The 21,935-nt window shown below is 40.1% G+C and overlaps 1 protein-coding gene across 1 annotated transcript in view; it reads right to left on the reverse strand.

Annotated features, from left to right (window-relative positions):
* Positions 1–455: 455 nt before the first annotated feature.
* Positions 456–21,935, reverse strand: part of LOC105916840 (polypeptide N-acetylgalactosaminyltransferase 10) — a 125,917-nt gene continuing 104,437 nt past the window's right edge. Inside the window, exons 8-12 of the mRNA XM_012851468.3 lie at positions 20,931–21,038; positions 13,596–13,817; positions 12,791–12,907; positions 8,217–8,366; positions 456–6,918 (exon numbers count right to left, since the gene is read on the reverse strand). Coding sequence (XP_012706922.3) covers positions 6,754–6,918; positions 8,217–8,366; positions 12,791–12,907; positions 13,596–13,817; positions 20,931–21,038 — 762 coding nt within the window. The 3' untranslated portion in view covers positions 456–6,753. The remainder of the gene's footprint in view (positions 6,919–8,216; positions 8,367–12,790; positions 12,908–13,595; positions 13,818–20,930; positions 21,039–21,935) is intronic.

The raw sequence follows: 21,935 nt of genomic DNA on the forward strand, positions 1-21,935 counted from the left end.
TCTCTCTGTCACAACCAAACACTGAAACGGGCAGATTTTCAGATTTTCCACTTGTTTACCGAGTAGGGGGCCGATTTGTTGTGGCCATACAAACACACACACACACACACACACACACACACACACACACACACACACACACTCTCTCTCTCAAAAGCCAGTGTCCTGCAACTTTTAGATGAATCCCTGTACCGCCACAACTGAATCTAACACAAATGAGAAGGTTGCTTAAACGTCTCTAAGTCGATTTCTGCAAAAACCCCTCAGAGTTGATTTTATCCTGTTTCTCTCTGTCTGTTAACAGTAAAACTAATCTTAGCGAGCAAAATTTACTGATAACTCTCATTCCAACAGAAAGATCAGGGAATGATTCAGAGTTATCCCCTTTAATCGTGTTTTGGTGTTGCATTTCATTTTTTTCGCTTTTGTTGAATTTACACAAGAGACTGACAGAATTTCCTCCAAATATATAAACCTTTTTATTTTACAGTTTCAGCAAAATATCTTACATCTCCAGCATACTTGCAACAGTTTGTTAAATATCTAAATACAGTTTTACAGTTGTAATCTCAGTAGAAAAAATACGGGATTGTTCTGTTTTTTTCTGTTTTCCCAGTTACAAAGAGTACACAACAACATTCCCACGTGGAGTTGACAAAACTCCTAGAAAACACAATTTTATTTTGTTCTGCCAGTTTTCTCTAAACATGACATCCTAGGGATCGGGGGGGGGGGGACCCTATAATTTAATGTTACATTAAAGATGAATGACATATTCCCAACAGAGCTTACCTTCTAATGCAAGGAAATTACTGAGTAAGTGGCAGGAAATACTTTGTGTAGTTGAACTGCTTTTATCCCGTCATTCTGAGTCCTGGTGAATTTATGCAGATGCATCATCTTAGTTTGAAGTGCTTCACCAAAATGCATAAAAATTAAATAGAACAGATGTTAGTACACCTTTGAAGAACTAACAAAATCTGTTTCAAAGAAAGGGTTCAGCTACAGAGATGGGGCTCAAAACAGTGTAAACATCGAGGGATACAGCAGCTTTATTTACAGGAACAAATGTTCATGCAAGTTGCAGCTTTGATTCCAGACTGAAACCCAGCCATCCTCTGCACCCTGTTTTCAAAGTTTCCTCATTACTATTGTCTTTTCATTTCCATAATGACTAGCTGTGAAACAATAAAGTGAGTTTGTTTTAGAAAAGCCAATGAGAGTTGGAGGTGAATCAGAGCTCTGCCCACAAAGCATTACTTCAGATATTTAGAGGGAAGGATTCTACAAAATATGTCATAATTTACCCTTAACCTGTTAGGACTTGAGCATTTTGGTCCAAACATAAGCATTTAGACACCTGAACAAAGGCTTAAAAATAGTTTTTCTATAAACAGACATGCTTGATCAGTTGTAAACCTCATTTACAGATCTGTCAGGGGGAATATATGTTTGAAGAGAAACTGATAATTGGTAGGTATGAAAAAGCCTGTGTTTAGACTAAGAATCTCAGTGTTAAGAGGTTAATTTAGCTTTTTTTTATGTCTGCACCAAAACCTGAGAATATATGTCCAATTTCCATACTTAGAAATCCTTTACTGTCAACACCTTCTTAAGTTTTCAGTCCTGCTGAGCAGCTCACAGTGGATTTATTAAAAGTTTGTCTGCTTGCAGCTTAAGACTGGGTGTGAAGCTTTTACAGTAGGAACAAATCACTTGATTATATGTTTTTTTTTTTTTTAAGTATGAAAGAAATGTCAATACATCCTTAGGGAATATTGCTTAAATGTCAAATGACTCAAAGTTGAATCATCTCTCCAGCAGGGGTTGTTACATTAATAGCACCCTGGGCGAGTCCTCCCTCTCTGCCTGATACACATTCTCCTCTTTACACAAAAAATATTTAAGGTTTCCAAAATGCAATCTGAGGTTTTAAAGAATCTAGTCCATATTTTATAGTCTATTGTGTTTTCCACACCCGTCTCAATCCGATGTGCTCCTAATCCCCAAAACAGCCTGAACATCCCATCGTCTGTTTTCACCCATAGAATAAGGATTGCATAAAACTCCAACGCTGCTAAAGAACGGGATTGGAAAACAAGCTAGCTGAGTGTATGGGGTTTAGATTTTAACTAGAGGTGGTTTAATTCACATAAATTCCTCTAAAAAAGACAACCCCCCCCAAAAAAAACAACCTCTGCAACAACCCTTAAATTTAGTACCTGAAGTCTTCTTCATTAGCCTCTTGCAGTATACGGCCACACTTTCTTACAGTGCTTTCTTATGTTCTGTCTCCTTTTACTGGTTCTGCAAGTTCGCAATAAAAAAAAAAAAAAAAAAAACTCATTCAGGTTAGAACTGGTCATTTGCTTTGAAACTTGTGCCGCCCCACCTGAAGTGGCACCCTGGGTGGCGAGCCATGTTTCCCATACAGCAAAAAATAAAAGGTGATTGCGTCTCTTAAAAAAACTGCAATGTTTACACACTAATTTATCTCAAATCAAAGACTTCAATAAAAAGACAAAATAGCCGTAAATCCTATTGGGGAGGTTCACAGACACAAAACAAAAGCTTGTGATGGACAAACACGTTAAAACACGGCATTAGACGTGTCAAGGAGCCAAAGGGGCAAAGCTTCAGCGGTGTCCTCGCTAAACTGAGGCCACATGAACTGATCAGACTGGATAAAATAGCTCTGGACTAGATGGAAGAATAAAAAGGAGATATCGCAACAGGATTGCGATTCCCTAAATGCTTTAATTGAAAAGGTAAAAAAGAAGAAGAAGAACGTAAAAAATAAGATCAAGGCTCCTTTGCTCAGGAATGTCAGACAGCTGAGCTATTTGTGCCGCTTTGTTTGATCTCAAAGCTCAAAAATACCAAACCAACAGGTGCCAGAAATTATCACTGAAGATCAGCTTCCTTTCAGTTAAATAGGTGGAAGTGAAGCAGATTTAAGCTGCAATGACTCATTTCTTTCTTTTCAAACTAGAATAAGAGCTGCCTTGTGTTTCCGTCGCTCCACCAAATGTTCTCCACAAAAACAGAATCAGTACACCTTGACCAGGCTGTCTCCCTCCTGATGTGTCCTTTTAAAACTCTGTCCGAGTGAATATGTGTTACAGAGGAGACGAGCAGCAGGAGACTCATGTGGTATCAGGCTGGGAAAAGGTCAGACGCCTGCAGGAGTCTGGGCCCACTGGGTCATGAGACGGTAACCGAGCTTCCAGAGAGAGTCGGTGAATCAGATGTCACTCCCTGAACATCTTACGAGGCGCGACATGTCCAGACATCTAGCTGGGAGGAGGGACTTCTGAGCTACAGATTCAGGACCTCAACTAAAAAGATAAAAGACCTATTTCAGGTCAAATAATACAATGTACATATTTCTTATAAAAATAGTGGGGAAAGAGTCTGTAAGGTCAAGTAAGTTTAAATAAAAATGTTTTGTCCTTAAATTAAAAATTTTAATGTACAGAAGCCACCTGCAATTGTAGCGGTCTAATTTATTGTTAAACTGATGATTCATCACTATGATGGAGGCCAAGCCAAGTTAGGAATGAAAATGAAAATTTACAGCACCATCATTTGACTTTCTAACCACATTTCGCTTTAATCTCAGCCTGCTGTGGATGCTTTGAAAGGCCTCAATATAGTTGCAATTAAGACTCCTAAGTTGCTGTTAATAAGCATGTGTCGGGTACGTCAGACAGCTAACGTTACTTTGTACGTTAAATGCTTTTTGTTTCCTTACATCACGGTAGCTGATGCATCAAGACTTATTTTGAGATTCGTCAGATGGATGAACTTTCTATTTCTATATCTGGATATATTGTGGCACAGATGTGGACGCAGCTGCAGTTGTCATATTTAGCTGTGGGCCAGTTTGTGGTTTCAACATATTTTTCAGTTTCACAGTCAGTGACGTAAGGATAAAAAAATCCTTTTTTCTTTTCTTTTTTTTAACGTTAGATCAAGCTAACCTGCTGCTGGGTCACTACTGGCACCCAGAAACACATGAAATGACCCAGCCAACACTGACAAGAGCAGGACATAAGTACGCTATTATGGTTACTTGTTAGAGTTTTTTCATAGCTCTTTGAAGTGAAAAGAAGTTTAAATCGTTAGTTTATTGCTGCGGAATGATGTCTGGACTCTGCACACACAGTAAAATGTGAACAAATAAGTCAAAATGGGAGCTGCTTCCTTCAGCCACCCAGAAACAGCACAGACTGCATACCGGTGCATGGGACGCTGCAGATACATTGCATGTTTTCAGAGTTTGTATGAACTGCTGGCAAAGCACCAGGCTGATCTTTTAGAGGAATTAAAAGCTTCCTGAGTGTTTGCTTCACAGCTGATTGAATGAAAACAAGACGGTGCAGAAGCGTTTTGGGGGGGATTATGCATTTCTTCCTTACATAAGTTTCTAAAAGCCTCTTTTTCAAAGTTGGGCAGCTCTGTTCACGATGAACCTCAAATGTACGTTTTTATGAAGTTATGTCTTTTGAGATGTGAGTGAAGAAAGATGCTTAGCATTCACTGTTCACATTTCTTCAACCCAGATCCAATTTCTGAAATTCATTGAGGTTTTACCTGCCGACTCTAGTTTGAACCAAGCATTTATTTTTATTCTAAAGGTTATAACACAAACAAAAAGTATAAAAGAACAAAACGTATTTTTTTTTTTGTTGAAAATTACAGATACAAGATTATCCCAATAATGCATCAAAGCTTGTTAAGGTATCTTTATCTGACCTTGATGCACTTTGAGTTTAATCAAAGCACAAACTGTTGGTTGATATGTTCATGGACTGGAAATGGTGGGAGTATTGTATAGTTTTAACACACTTTATAAGAAAAAGAAAATGAATTGGTGCGTCTCTAGTTTATAAACACACAGATAAGACAGGAAAACAATAAAACTGTGATGAGGCAAAATCCTGGAACAAAACTGAGGGAGTGTATTTTTTTTTTTTATCTGTGCAAACTGTATTACAGAATCAGAGCATCCCAGGACAACCAGAAACAAAAGCATGATTTTAACTGAAAGAAAACAAAAATCAATCGGGATCTTAAAAGATGGAGAAAAATTAAATAACGTCAGGCAAAAACATCTGAAATAAGAAGGATTTAAAAACCAACACCAGAACCTCCCCCCTTTGCCATTAAAGTACTTTGGATTGAACACAGGAGAGAAAAAGACAGAAAACACAGCATCATGCCATGATCAAGGTATAAGAAAGGTCTGCAAAGGTTACAATTAACCTTTGAAGGCAGGAGCAACTATGCCAGGAAAAACAGTCTCCAGCTCGGTGCTTTCGGCGTGCGTTCACATTGAAAGCTTCACAGGAGTCGAGAACAAACAGCGATGCGTTCACTTCATCGGGTCATTTCAGCTTTTACAATCACCAAAAGTCTTTCTGACTGCCTGGAAAAAAAAAACTTTTGCTGTGAACACACAAACTTTCTGAGTCCAATAAAAGGCACTAAATTTTCAAGTTTCCATTATTTCCTTCAAGTTTATCTGAATCCCAGCACCGCCTCAGTGAGACCGTCCAGAGAAATTCAGCCAAAGTGATGCATCAGCTCGGCTGCCGGCCAATCGGGGATCGGCCTGCCGTGACTCAGCGGGCCTCGCCGTCACGCAGCCGGAGAACGAGGCCCGCCGCTCGTCCGTCTGTGGCGGGGTCGTTGTGGTAAATGGACCGGGGAGCAGCAGAGGACAGCTTAGAAACGTTTACGTGTGGGGGCAGAGAGCCGAGCACGAGGGGGGGGGGAAACACATTTCAAGTTTTCAAAGTTGCGACTGAGCTCTGCGTGACGCCTAAGAAACGGGTCGGTTTGCAGCCAGAAACAAATGTGCATCGTTCTGTTCTGCAGAGACGTCCTACTGTCCCGAGCACGGGCCAGCGGGACCCGGCCGGCACAGATCCCAACATCAGATGGCAACCGCCTTTGAAGAAAATAGAAAGGCCGACGCGGCACAGAGACAAATCTGAGAATGAGTCATGGATAAACGCTGAGTGGGGCATAGAACGGAGGGGGGGGGGGATGAGCCGAGCGCGTGCAGAAGGTGGCAGTCTCGTCCCCTCGCTCTCGCTGTCAGCTCCGCTCACGGCAGCTCTGCGCCTGCAGGCGAGGAGCAGGGCCGTGCTGCAGAGGAGAGCCTGCTTGCTGGCTGATCTTCAGAGTGGTTCTGCCTGGCTTCACCGGGTGTCAGGACGACTTTGGCTCAGCACAAACCAGCCCCCTCCCTCCCACAAGCCTCCCCCTCCCCCCTCCAGGGAGGTTGTCAGAGCTGGAGAGACATAAGGGGATTTAAAAGGGAGAGAATGGAAAGGGTGGGCAAAGGTGCAGCCATGCAGGGAGATTGAGACGGACGGGAGGGCAGAGGCACACAGTGAGCGCTGGGAGGGCGGAGAGAACCAACGGCGAGAGAGGATAGAAGGACTGGGGAGGAATGTTGGGATAATAAGTCAAAAGCAAAAAACCAGGAAGTGAGACAGACCCGCTGCCAAAGCGCAACTAATACACTCTTAAGTTACTTTTAAACCCATCGATCAGGAACAATTTCAGTCTCTCCTCTAACTTTCCTCCACGATATCCCCTTTTGATTTACTTCTGGCACCTTTGCAATAGAAACAGCCTTCCCCCAGCTCCAGGCAAACAGGGATACCCCCCCCCCCCCCTGTTCACAGCAATAGCAGCGACATCAGCAGCAGCTTCACGGCTCCCTAAGCGGCCGGGGGTTCAGTTCGTCCCGCGGTTAAAGTGCTCCAAAACTGTGCTGTTGGTTCTCTCAAACAGCCACTGCTGGCTAGGGGAGGAGGCGTCACACGTGTTCATGAAGACCCGCCGCTCGTTGGCGTTGGCGTCCACGCAGCTGTTGCTGATGGGGTGGTAGAGGCTTTTGTCCTGGAAAACGAGACAGAAGGTTGTTAGGAAGGAAGGCTGTAAGACGACTGATGGGTTTGCTAATGGCTTTCAGCTCCCAGAACTATTTTTTTACATATCTTGTATATCAGGACGCTGTAAAAAATAATCTGATCTTTATCAGGGAGCGCGTACAGCCGTTTGTTAATGCAACGCAGGGGTGGAAAGACATCAGCAATTAAATTGGAGAAGCAACTGTCGCTACACAGTAACCCCAAAAAAGCTTATGAGGACAGTCAGGAAGGGTTCTCACAAGAGAAAGAAACTAGATACTTAACAAAAAAACTAACAATTTTACCCAGATTTGGAGATCCCGTTTAATGAACTCCAAGGTTAAAACGAGTCATGTTGAAAGAAACTATGAACAACTCAAGAGCTCCAGCTTAGACTCTAGCATGATAAATGTTCAAAGTTCATGGCAGGAAAAAAAAACAACCCTGAACTGCGTCTTATGCCTAAAAACTAAGGCAGCATGATGTAGGTTTAAAAAGTTTCTTCTGCATGAACCATAAGACTTCTGGAACAACATCCTTTGGATGCATGAGACCAAACTGGAACTAGGTGGGAGTGAGACAAAGCATGGAGAAAAAGAAGTGCCACATGTTAGCGCCATATTGTGGTCGTATTGCGGCCCTGCCCTGCAGCCACAGGAGCAAGGCAGCTTGCCGTCGTCGGGTCAGCCACGAACATGAACTCCTCTAAAGTATAACAGGATTCTTCTAGTGTCAAATGTGAGGTCGTCTGTTCGACAGATGAAATCTGTCCTATCAGCAGGACAATTATCCTGAACTCAGCAGCAAATCTACAGCAACACACGGTGGCCCAGTCACAGTCCAGGCCTTAAGCTGATAGAAATACTGTGGTGGGACCCTCAGGAGGCTGCACAGACACAAATGTCTGCAGAATCTCATGATATGGAGCAGACTCCTCCACTGTAATATGACAGATAATACTGACGAGTTGTTGCTGCCAAGCGTGGTTCTGCTTGGTAGCCGCTCAGTGTGGCTTCATCTTTGTTTAATGAACAATTATAGAATGAATTGTGTGGCGTAGATAACTGTCAAACCTGGGAAAGAGCAAATCAGTTTGTGTTATACCCTGATGCATGAAAGCCTAGCTTCTAAAGACAGCTGTTCTTCCTTCTTACCATTGTTATAGATTCGTTTAATGTACTGAGAAAATATCAACAAAACAGGCTGTTTTTTTTAACAGTATTCAACTTAAAATAGGTTTTTACTTCTGGCTGAAAAACGTTCCGAGGAATAAAAATACTAGAGTACCTTCCTGTAGCGCCACAGCTGGTTCCCCTTCATGCCATGGCAGTCGTACAGCGTGACGGGACTGTGGTGGGAAATGGCATCGAAGCAGACTTTCTTGGTGTGCATTGGGTCGCCCACCCGGATGTCCTCTCTCCAGCCAAACGTGAACACCTTTCAAAAAAACATCAACACAGACAAATCAGTGCCAATGTAGAACTGTGAGAAGGTGTGATAACGGGGTCTCAACCAAACGAGAACAACATGGCTCTACAGTGTTTTTTAACTCAGGGTTCAAGCCATTGTGGCTCTCGCTCTTTTTTCTCTCTATAGGACCAAAAAAAGACCTGACAAGGACATCCAATTAAGGACCGCGGGTGATTTGCAGCAAATCCATTTCTCTGCGGTGCCAAAAACGACTCGCAACCATGTCACAAATTAAACTACAATGCCTCTTTGGACAAAAGCAATTAAACTGTCGAAGCTATGAGGCGTCCAGGAAACAAAGGGGGACATTCAATCCATTAAGGTTGTATTATGAGCTCAGTTTAAAGATCCTTGGTTGTGACACGTGGGTACAAGCGCAGGCCTTTAGAGACATTGGAAGGTAATGAAGTCTTCGCCTGTGTGTGTGACCTTTATGTATGTTTAGCTGAAGATTATGATTAATAATGAGACAATAACAGAGGTGAAATCAATGGGGAGAATGGTTCAATCTTCTAAAAAAGCTTCTTGGATTTATACTTCATGATCAAAATGTTTGTGACTTAAGGGATCTGATCAGATTAATGCAGCTCAGTAGCACCAACATATAACTAAAGCTGAAACAATGATGGATCTATGAGTAATGCTTGTTTTCCATTCCTACAAATTTGTTCAGATATGACCTATTAAAGTTAAATTTTTTTAGCTCACTGGCCATCAGAAAAATGCACATGTTTGTAGCTCAGCCAGGAGTCCTGGTTAGTCTAACCCTGCAAACGAAGAAGACCTGCTCCTTGACAGGTACAACAAAAAAGGCTTTTATGGAGGGCAATAAAGGGGGATTATGCTTTTAATTGACACAAGGATGAATTCGACAGTACTGTTATAGTTTTTGTATTTCAAAAAGGCAGTAAGCAGTGTTTTTGGATAGAAAGATTAACAATACCCATTCATCTAGCAAGAACGTGAGCTCATTGAGTTGTAATGATAAAGGAAACAGCACTGAGGTTGGTTCAAATCATTTGTCTGACTATGGAGGGTAAAAAGGGACAAAATTAAATAAATAAAATGTATCCGGAAATAAATGAGGATTTACCATAAAATTAATAAATGTACCGTTGAATAATTTAATGCACCAGTCATTAATTTAACACATAATTAAATATTTAAATGTACAATTATAGTATGACACGAACAATAAATAAACATGAAATAATCATGTGTATATTTAAATTACTTTATTTAAAAAAATACATTTAATTATTACATTTCATGATTGAAAAAATATATTTAATTATTTAAATGGCACATGTAATTATTTAATTGCCAATTTGATAATTTAATGGTGCATTTAATTATTTAATGATATATTAAATAAAATAGTACATTGTTATCATTATTATTTAACCATTCAATTAATTATTGGTACTTTTATTTAATTATGTCATGGTAAATTCACATTTATTTCATGATGTATTTTGTATTTAATTCAGTCCCTTTTAGCCATCTATATATAACACATTCCAGTTTGTTGATTTTATCTGTAAATCTTCCTCACCCAGCAGAGTTACTAATGGAGTAAAATAGGTTCAATGCTTGAGCATATTCTCTTTACTAAGAATACGTTAAAATTAGATAGCATGAAATGCATATTCATTGCTATGCAGATGACACTCAGCTATATTTATCCCTAGGACATGCTTGATCCAAATAGTTAATTAATCCCTTGGTGAATTTAAATACTCTGCTTTTAAACTCTGACGCGACAGAAGTTGTCAATAGATCTATCTAGCACTATTTTAGACATGCAGGTCCTTTAAATCTCAAAATGTAAAGGTTTCTGGAACATCCTTTTAAATTAGAAGTCATCCTGTCTAAGAGTGATCCAGAAAATGTTCATTTGAGCTATCTCCACTACTACTACTTCTATATTGTTATTTATAGAGCACTTTAAAACAACCGTAGCTGCAACAATGTGCTGCCCATGTAAAATTAAGAACATTGTAAACAAAGGACAATCAGAAAAGTGAATAAACTCAGTAAAATAATAAAAACAGAGTACAAGCTAAAAGTAAATAAATAAAACAGAAGGTCTAAGGTTGTGCCATATGCCAAGAAATAGAACTGTATTTAGAGAGGTTTTAAGGGTGGACAGTGAGAGGTCACGTCTGATCTGAATAGGGAGGTTATTCCATAGAGTGGACCTCTGTCCTATTGGAGCTTCCTATTTGACCTTGACACCTCAAGGAGCAGCTGATCAACTGACCAGAGGCATCAAACAGGAGAATAAGGGTGAAGCAGCTCTGCAAAGTGGAATGGGGCTAGACCATGCAAACTTTTAAAAATTAACTCTAAAATGGACAGCCTGGCAGCTGTGATCTGGACCAACTGTTTCCGAGAGGACTGGCTGAGTCCAAAGTTGAAAGCATCGCAGTAGTCCAGCCGGGTTGTAAAAAAAAAAAGCATGAATTGTTGTCTCTAAGTTTTGTTTTTGAGAGAAACGGCTAAGCTATTGCCAGCTGCCTAAAAATTATAAAAACCCGGACTTGACCACTGCTCCAACCTGGTGATCAAATAGAAAATCACTAATCCAAATTAGAAACTGTTGGCTTAAAATAAGATGCCAAAGTGACCAAATCAATGGGGAGGGGTTCACAAGAATCACTAAGACCAAACACCTCCATAGTCCTGGTGTTACAGACTTAGGAAGCTAGACTTCTTGCCATTTCTGCTCTGCCAATTTCTTATATTTTTGCTTTTTTCTTTCCAAAAGAAAGTACCCCTTGACCTGTGTGTAGGTGATTGACTTTGCACCTGAATTTATACTGAATTGCATGAATTAGATTAAATCGTGTATTTTTGTTTAACATGCTTCTCTGTAATCATGTTTAATTTTGAACCGTTTGTCTTGAGACAATTTTCCTTATGAACTGGCACAATGTAGATACAAATGTGATTGAAAGTGAATTCTAAAACTAAAAATAAACTTGTTACGTGTGTCACCTTGGTCAGAATACTCGACGGCAACAGATATAGGAACATGTGGTGCAGGTATTCCATCTCTTTATCCAACACAAATGTTTGGCCAGAGACCAATTAACTAATTGAACTACAGTGATAAGAAGTTCCTAAGCTGTTGAGCCACAGTCAAAAGGAGGCTAACATGGTGGAGATAAGAAAAATAATTACCTGCAGCAAATGAGATGTGCAAGCATAGGCAGCTTATAGTTCCCCAGAACAAACTAAAATGTCCTTACTCATTGCTCGTTCATAAAATGAAGAGGGAAAATAGAAATGCTGACTAATAAGATGCAAATCTTTGAACAGTACTTTTTTCATGACAGCACAAATATAACATGCCACATAAACTATAGGAATAATCAGTTATTAAAATGTGATGCAGAGGGTCAAAGATATGATGAAGACTCCAGCAAGTACTGGAAAACAACTTTATCTGTTGACCAACGGGGGGAATGCCGACACGTTTCGGCTTGTGGCCTTCATCAGGGTCGTGAATGAAACACGTTGATCTACAGAAAAGGTTGTTTCCCAGTTCTTTAAGCATTGCTTATTTAAAAGGTGGTATATGTAGAAGCTGAAGGAAAAAAAGAAACGAAAATACAATCTGTAATCCTTCTGTTGCTGTTCACATCAATGGAAGTAAAAGGGTAAACGTATCTTTATTCTAAAACTCTACTTTAAGTCATTTTTTTTAGTACAGGTGAATCTCTCCAGCTGAAACCATTCAGTCAATCTAATTTACAAACAGAATGCTTTAAAAAAGTGTGCTTTAACTTTTTGTGTTCTTCTATCAGTAAAAATGGTGCAGCCATCAGGGGACTGCATCCGTCCTCAAATGCAGGAAACTGCTGAAAACAATATGGCAGTGAAAAGACTTCAGGACATTCAAGAGTGTCAATCAGAATCGGAAAGCATCACAGGATTGTTCTGCCACCCATGGAGAGCTTGCTCAATGTTTGTACAGATTTTTCTTTCTTTCTTTCTTTCTTTCTTTGTTTTTTTTTTTTTTTTTTTACACCCATGACACAAAGAGTTGTGACAAAAGGGACAGGAAAGAAGTCATGTCTGTTAAAGAAAACACGGAAAAGGGTGTCATGAGTCCTGTGTGGTACCAACAGCCAAGCCAGTTGATATCCTCTCTATTCTGCCCAAATAAACTGCCATGAAGAGACAACAAGGACTAACAAAACAAGAATGGATAACCAGTAGTCAGAATCTGGTGCAGGAGGTGATATCTCTGTGGACCATATCTACAGATACAATAAGCTGAAATGATCAGAAATATTAACATGATCATGTTTGATGGATTTGCAAGTCAAAGCATTTTTAAATTATTTTATGAAAAATATGATATACATCAAAACAATTTTTACCTGTCCGTGACTCCAACTAACGTCGACCCGGCCCTTCACACAGTTTTCCAGTCGGATCGGACTCCCAGACACAAAGTGTTTACTCTCCATGCACAATCCACTGGCCACATTACGGACCTGCAATAAGAGAAAGCAATGCCCTGAATCTTTCTTGTAGGCAACACAATCACAAACAATCTGTATAAAGCTGTCCAAGCACGGTGTAATTATAACTAAACTACCTTAGAAGTTAGAATTTGGCAGCAAATGTCTGATTTTTTGGTAAAACTGGTTGAGTTCTCTGAATGAATAAAGCTTGATTTTCACTCAACATGTTGCCCTTTATAATTAGTCATGATGACAAGTAATGAGTTTGTAGGGATCAAGAGGTTACACAAAAAAACAAAACAATCAACAGCTGTAAAGCATGGTGGTGGCAGCATCGTGCTTAGGGCCTTTTATTCTGTTTTTTTTCCCCTGAATTTTAATCATGTAAAGCACTTTGCATTGTCTCTGTACTGAAATGTGCTCTACAAATAAATTTGCCTTGCCTTGCCTTGCCTTGCCTCTTTCATCGACAATGGTACTGGGGATTTACACAAACTGGGTGGAGTAATGGAGGAGGATGATCTCCTCAAATCAACATCTACGGGCAGCTGAAACTTTTGGACACACGATTGGCTGTTTGAACAAGGCAAAGATTCCAAGCAAACATCAAAACTGTGTTTCAAATTGATAAATAACTAAAAAAAAAAAACTTAAATTCAGTCTGGATTTCTTCATCCTTTTTACCGACCAAGCCAGGAAGCAACAGGACACACTGTACCTCTCCCCACGCGGCAGCAGGGGGCTCCACGGGCGGGTAGTGCTTGGGCAGATCCCAGGCCACCTCGTTCATGAACCACTTGAAGTTCTTGCAGTTGAGTTTGCTGCGTAGCTCCTTCTGCGTCGTCACATCTCCAGCAGACAGGTGCCGGTACTCCGGGCGACGCTGGTAGATGTACTCGGCGTACTCGTCCATCCACACCTCTGCCACCCGCTTCAGGTTCTGAAATCGAAATAGGCTTTTGTTATTCTGTCAGCTTTCCTGGGGATCCAGTGATTATTCAAACAACTTGAGAGCGTTCTTTTGGCTGCTCCCTTAGTCCACCCAGTCGTCGACTGGGACATTTTAGAGCACTGCATGCTTCCCTCTGCCAGGAAGCTGAATGGACATGTGGGTTTTCTTTTTCCAGCAGGACTTTGAGGTTCAGTCAAGTGTTTCTCCTCTACAGTACATTGAAATGGTTTTCAGTAAGTTGAGCTTCTTTGATCAGTGATTTTATTAATTTCCGGGGAAACTTCACTTTGGGTTTTCATTAGCAGTAAGCCAGAATCATCAAACTTGAAGAAATAAATGCTTCTGTGTATAATGAAGCTATTTGAGTTTCAATTTTCGAACAGAATTAGTGGAATTAACTTAAAAGGGTTTCATAAACGAATGCAACTACATTCCTTAAAACTAATGTGAGCAAAACACAATTTTCACACTATTTAAACGCCGTAACTGTAGCACATTTAACCACTTTGTTTTTTTAATTTGGCGGCAAATGCAAAGGTGTGAATAATCCACTTGTAAATCGGAAATCCAAGCATTTGAAGCCTTATCGGTGTAAAGGATTATAGGAAATAGCAGCTTCTGAAGTGTGCTTGCAAGTCTGGGAGAACACGTTGGAGCCTTAGAGGTAGGAATGATGAAAGGAAGAATAATCTGGGTTCAGCACGACTCCCAGGGAAGAATAAATACATCTCTCCTCCAGCCCTCACAGGTACAGATGTTTTGGGAAAGTGCTTGCAGCCACACACAAAACCCCGCAGCACGCCTCATTGCCTGCAGCGAAACTAAAGCTCTGAGCTACTTCAGGTGAACCTGAGTGCAGCGGTTGGTTTTCCCAGCAGGCTGACTGCATTCAGAGAGTTCTGGGATCCTTTGATCCACACAGGACCCACACTGTCAGGCAACGTGTCTGGAGGATCTTTTTATTCAGAACCATAGCACCTGCTGAAGGGACTTGCTGACTCCCTTTGGCACGCAAGCTGCAGGAGAATTATGGGAGAAATATGCTTCATCACAACGAAACGCTGAAAGAGTTTCACAGTGAAACGGGACAGAAAAAAAATCAAAATTAATGGAAAATTTCACTAAGAAATGTTCCAGCAGTGGAGTGAAATCTACAGAGGGCAAAAAAAGAAGCACTTTTTACATTCTTTGATAGCCATTGTCTCTCTTCTGATGCAATTAATATGCATCTGTGTCTTTAAACTGACAACAAAATACACAAAGCCAAAAAATAACTGAAAGAGTGTCTTACTAAATTCCCTAAAATGATCTACAAAGAAAATTACTTGAAAGAATTGGTGCAATTTTATGTGCCTTACAACAAAGGAGTGGAATTAATCACCATTAAAACACATGAAGGTCAAACACACTAGAACCGACAATAATTAACGGTTTTCTTATTTGAAGTTTCTCTCATTTTTCTAACATGTTGTACACACTCATCAGTTAACAGAAGACCCCGAAGAAACTGATGAATCTGGAAGAAAAACAAATATAGGCTGATGACTGACGATGTTAAAACAGATTAGGTGGGTCGGAACAAAGTATAAAGTTCCGGGTTTAATCCAGAAACAAAAATGTTTATCTCATCTATAAACTTCACTCGACAACTAAACACATTATTCTGTCTATTTAGATAAATAAATCCATAATCCTTTCATAGTCATAGTTCATACTCTTATTCTGTCTGGACCTTGGAGCTCGACTTCATCCTTCTTTCAATGAAAGGGCGTCTAAAGAATTTCTTTCCCTCAGCCTGCTGACTCACAGCATCCAGCAACAAGTGGGGGAGGGGAAGAGTCCCAGGAAGCAGAAAACTACGGTCAGTTTGACATTCAGACTAAAGCAGACTAAAGCAGGCTTATGGCCGTGTTTTTAAAAAGAGTAAATTTACACCAGGTGCAGCAAAGTAACCTCCACAGCCACGTGTTTCTGCGCAGAGAAGAACTTTGGCCACATGGAAAGAGCACCAAGTAGACGGCGCACCTTGGCCTTCCATCTGCTAGTTGAAGTGTTGTGAGAGGAAATGCAGACTGCTCAGCAGAAATGAGTGCATCCCGCCAAGCTGCAACGTCAAAAACAAGGTGACTTCCACCACCTTCTGGCCGAACGGAGACTAGACTATTATTTTGGGATACTTTCGGAAGTGAACTTTGACACAGACAGGATGATGTTTTACCATTACATGTGTCTGAAATTAGAACTTTAATCTAATTTAGCCGTCGCGTAGCGTAAATACACGTGTTGTACGCATGTATTATGCTTCTAGTGTAAATTTATTGAATGATTAAACTGAAAAGCTAACCTAAGGGTAGGACGCGCGTATGCAGCGTTGCTGCGCTTATGTGCTGGAATGCATCTGGTGTATTTCCTCCTTAAGATTTGCTTAACAGGATTTTAAATGGGAGAACATATGGGGCAACGTTTAGCAGTCTGTCTGTGGGCATGAAATCCTACGAACGAGTGGTGTTGAAGCAACTGAACTTTATATGGAGATTACCTTTAAAAATAACACCAGTAATAACTGTTTCATGGTCACCTGTTGCTGTTATCAATCATGCTGAGAAGAAACCAGAATTTGTTTCAGTCAATTTATAGAAACGGAGTTGAATACACAGGAGGACATGACGGTGTGCCATGGAATCAGCTACCATTAAAACAGTGTATTCACGCATCACTATGTTTAAGCTTTATTTCAGCTTTTTACAACTTTATATTATTGTGGGGCTGCATTTCACAACAGGTTTGGAGATATAAGTGAAGAATGTCCCGAGGCAGAAGAAACAAACTCTAGAGATGTTTTCTGCTCAGGTTCTGTGTAACGTTTGTTGTTCCTATCAATTGATGATGGGATCATGTTTTGCTTCGTCTGCTTTCGTCTGTGAGACTGGATTTTCTCAGGTGATCTTTTGCAAAAGAAATATGGTTAAAGTGAATATTTAAGCAATGCTTGTGAAAATTGAACTTCGGAAATAAGTTCTAGCTACTGTTTAGATTGAGTGGCTAGGCACAGAAGAAGGCTTCTAGGCTGGAGCTGGTTTACATTTTGATGGAGACAAAATAGAAATTTTAAGTTCCTTTTCCATATTGATTAATGTCAGATTTACTTCAGGATTATTTATTAGCCGGGTCAAAGCTAACCATGTATATTAGGAAACCATTAGAGAAGGAAATTCACTCAAAACAGCCCATCCAGAGGACTTCAAGACAAACTGACAAACTGCTTGTGGATGAAAAAACCCATACATGATTTTTTTCGTTGTTTTTATTACTACTTCCACAAGAAACAGGTTTAAATTCTTTTTCTGGCTCCTATTCATCTTCAGTCGCCATACAACAAAAGCTTTGGATCTACGCGCTGACTTCTTTCAGCAGAGCTACTTTCAGCTACATTTTTCTATTCCCTGTCAAGTGTCAGGTGTGTTTTGCTACTTTCAGAAAATTTTTCATGTCAAACGACATGCTTGTCTCTCCAATCAGAAACACCTGTGCTTCGGTCCAACTTTTGCAAGAATCTAACATTTTAACTTAACGTCAGGTAAACGAGTATAACTCACATGGTTAGACAAAACTGTTAGCTTTTCTAACTTTGTCTCCTACCCTTCAGCTGTCTCTCTGATCCACTCAGTTATAATTCATTCAGCTTTGCTCTGAACCTCTCCAGCCCTGACTCTGTTCCTTTTGTTGGTGGAAACGTCTCTAAGCCATATATCAATGCATGCTGGACAGCCATCTTGAACAGCTTACCTTCAACTCTGTCACAGATCACCCCTAACGTCCATCTCCCTCCACTGTGGCGTCTACCTCTCCCCATGCAGCTTCCCTCTCCCCTTCGCCCACACGGCTTCTGCTTTAGTTATACTGACTTTTAATCCCTGCTCTCATTAACACACCTCGACAGGCTCTCTGCCACATACTTCTTCCCCAGACCACAGATCTCAGTGCCATCTGCAAAAATCCTGCACGAACTCCTCTGTCCTCCACCGCTGCAAGCAAGAAGGGATTTACAAGGTTTATGGACTTATTCTAAGTTTGCCTCCAGGAAATGCAAAATAATTCATTGCCACATTCCCTTAAATTTTTCTTTTTTTTTTTGCAAAAAGAAAACAAACAAACATGTTGTATCTACTATTCAACAAACTTTCCGGACAACACATTTCCAATAGAAGTGGGACTGGTATATGACATTTGATTGTATGGCACTTTATCCAGTCACTTTATCCACTGCAAGAAGGCAAAGCGGGTAAAGCGTCTTGCCCAAGGACACAACAATTGAAACAGACAGAGCAGGGGTTCAAACCGGCAACCGGTTATTGTTTTTAACCTTTTTTTTTTAGAATTGCATTGTGAGCAAACATACAGGTTGATCACCAACCCCCAAACTGCCGTCTTTGAGCCAAAATGCATAATCCCTTTGTTGCCACCTGGAAGACTGCTCCATATGATTTCTCTGTAAAATAGCGATGATACATTTTTATCCTAATAGGTGACAAAGTTCCTTTAAAAAACAAATCAGCAATTAAGAAGCAGCAACAACAATGTACCAGGATGTTTATTTCAGACCAAATTGCAGCCACGATGCAATTTGCAGACAGAAAAAAAACATGCAGAGATAAAAGAAAAACTTAAACAACTGACATTTACAAAATTGTCTTTTTTGCTTAGTTTTTTTTTGTGTGCGTCACTGTTAAATTTGTCATTTTTTGGACAGTTTTAAGATTTTTGTCTGGTTAATGCACATATGTAACACAAATATTGAAATGCAGTGATTTAAACTATCTTTATATGGAAATAAAACACTGTGGGTTCACATCGCAGTGCAGTGAGTTGACATGGACCCTCTATTGACAGGCATTGCTGGGGTGGGAGGTGTTGCTGCAAGGTATGCAAAGTCATTCAAACTAACAGCTTTTGTGAACACCCAGCTGGCTTCCCGGGTGATTCTAAACAAAATTTGATGCCTGTTTTCTCACTAATCTTCGCCTAGAAGACATCGTTGGAAAGCTTAGTTTCCGCTCTTTCAGGATCTGTAAATAACAAAACAACCATTTAGACTTGTTCCTGCTTGTGCCGTCGCCTCCCACATTTCTCTAAAAAAGAAAACTGAAACGCCGTTCTGTCTGTCAACAGTCTACGTTTCCACTCTGTGATGATCCATCGGGTTAATATAAGGCTTTTTTTTGCACAAAGCTTCTTTTCTGAACGTGATTCCATATTGTTGTGTTTGACAAAGGTTTTACTGAAGTAATTCCATGCCACGGCTATGAAGCTTTGGGGTGAACCCTTGTCTACTAAAAACACTCAATGTTCAACATATTTTCCTATTTTATAAGGAAGTGGTTATCCCATAAATCTATTTTTATGGCACAGCTTTTTTTTTTTAATCCTTTCGATTACCTCTTTCCACATCGTTGTCATAAAACAGAAACACTTTCCTAAGCTGTTTTTGTTCAATCAAAAGTTAGTGTGCGCTTCTTTTTTCCTGATTTGTATCTTTTACGTGAATTGCAGCACAGGCGAACACTATATACCTCGCTGCAGCTGCAGCTACAGTAACCATCTCCATGATGTCAATTCTGTTGTCTGTTTGATCAGCATTCACTGCAGCCCGTTCCAGGGGTTAATGGTCATACAGAGACAGCAGCAACACAGGTCAAGAGGTTCAGTCTCATATTCAGCAGGGCTAAACAGAGCCAGGTGTCAGAATGAGTGATGCATAATGAATAATATTCAGCTACAGGCCAGATGAACATTTCTAAACACATTGCTGCCAGTGTTGAAGCCCCCAAGTGAGCTAATTACTAGAAAACACTTTGGTTGCAGATAATAAATGAGGCATTTTTATGCTAAAAAGTAAAAAAAAAAAAAAAAAAAAAAACATTGTGGAAAGCATGGCGCTGACACAATACACCCAATCCCTTGTCATCTATTTGCAGTTTTTTATGTTTTATACAATCAATACTTTCTAATACCATTGAGGTTTTGTGTCCATCAGGAATGCAAAATTTGCATTTCTTTTTAGAGCAAAACAAATGTATCACATTTTTAAGGCTCTAATCTCCAGATTTGACTTTGTATGTATCAAATTCACCTCTAAAACACTTGGATTTATATTTATTGTCATTCACATTTGCATCATCATCAACAACATATCTGGATGAAGTTTCATTGTGATGGCTCAGGAAAATGCAGAAACAAAACAGCAGCATCATTTAAAATATAAAATTAGCAGCATGCAAAAAAAAAAAAAAAACTAACCAAACAAAAGGTAGCAAGAAAGTGTTTATATAAAAAAAGATAAATTATGTCAAACGTACTGTCACTTGTAAATATAGTATACACTGCAAATGGTGAAATAACTGAGGATTGTCTATATTGCACGTGGAAGGAAAAGAGACAACCTAACCAGTAATCAGTCTTGGGTGAGTGGTGGAAAAGGAGGAGGTGGGATGTGGGGTTAATTTGAGTTCAGCCTAAAAAGCTACAATTAACAGCAGAGAAATGTTTTTCTGCTTTTTGCATTAAAACCATTCTAATTCGTGTCAAGCTGTGGCAACTAGAAATACACGCCGTATTTAGGTCGGTACTCTTTAACTACGTTTTGTAACTCTCTAGTCCTCTAGCTTTATAGGTAATACAAATAGTTTGTGCAAAAGCAGAACACAGAGAATAGTTTTCTTTAAATTCTCAAAGGTTAACATTACAAAAATAAAACATCACTGAAAACTTTATGTCAAACATCGGATTTTCATAACAACACACATAAACTGGGACACAGTTTCTTTGCATGGGGAGTGGCAGCCTCCCCATGCAAAAGTACCCGGTTCAATTCCCATAGACTGCCACTATGGGTCCCTGAGCAAGACCCTTAACCCCAGACTGCTTCCCGGGCGTGTAGGCTGCCCACTGCTCCCTAAGGAATGGGTTAAATGCAGATGGAATGTATACAACTGCAATGGTAAATCAAGATTTCTTCTTCAACACACCACTTGGAAGTAAAAACATTGCTGAAACAAAGCTTTCTGCTGATATGAATATGTCATTAAATGATGATAATCTTACCCTGGCCAAGCTAACACCCCCTGGGACTTTGTAGGGGACGTATTTCCTGTAGATGTGTCCCACCCGTGAGCAGGGGATGTCCTCCATCCGACCGCCACACATCCACACCTGCAGTGACATGAAGAGAGGGGAAGTCAGCCGAGATCTGTATCAGAAAATGTCGTTTTGGGCTGGCTCTTGTTTGTGCATCGTATTAGAGAAGGTGAACAGATCAGGGATGAAAAAACAAAACAGCGTTGGGAAACAAAAAACGATAGCTGGGGTCAAATTTAAAAGAATAAGCAAGCTTAGCAGGGTCAGAGAGAGACCACACGGTATGATGCGCGCTCGCAGAAAGAAATCGTCTCTGATACAAAAGCAGACACAGAGCCGTGGACTCAGAGTCACGTTGGCAGCCGGAGATATCTGCAAATCTCAATCTGTGATTGCAGTGCCATTGAAAAGGAACAACACTCAAATTACACACAGCTGAGCGAAGAAAAGTCAATCGTACTTAGAAGAATGGGAGTCTAGAATTGAGATTGGAAAGCTAATTCACAGAAGAAGAGCAGCTTTCAAGCACACACAGTGGGGGGAATTTGAAATCCAATGGCAAAGACCGGCTGGGGAATTACTTTAAAAAAATAAGGTAGACCATCAGATGTTCAGCCAAAAAAAAATAAAAAATACTGCTGCAGAAGACACAACTTTTCCAACTTTTCAGTAAATACAGCCGTTTCTAAGCGGAAGAAATCACAGATATGTATAATGTCTTCAGTATTCACAGGTGCTTAGAAACTCTGCAGGAATCACAGGATTCTTAAAACTCCAGTAGCAACTTGTGTTTGCTTCAGAGCTAGGTTCATTTTGTTTCCATCCTTTCAATCCAGACATTTTTTTCTGTTTTTACATTATTTTATGTATGCAGCATTAAGATTGGGGTTTGCAGCCTGGTAAGGGAAAATACATTTCTTCTAAAGGATGTAATGTAACATCTAAATGAAAATGCAGTGACTTTAATGACTG

The sequence above is a fragment of the Fundulus heteroclitus genome, chromosome 11, assembly GCF_011125445.2.
Source record: "Fundulus heteroclitus isolate FHET01 chromosome 11, MU-UCD_Fhet_4.1, whole genome shotgun sequence".
NCBI lineage: Eukaryota > Metazoa > Chordata > Actinopteri > Cyprinodontiformes > Fundulidae > Fundulus > Fundulus heteroclitus.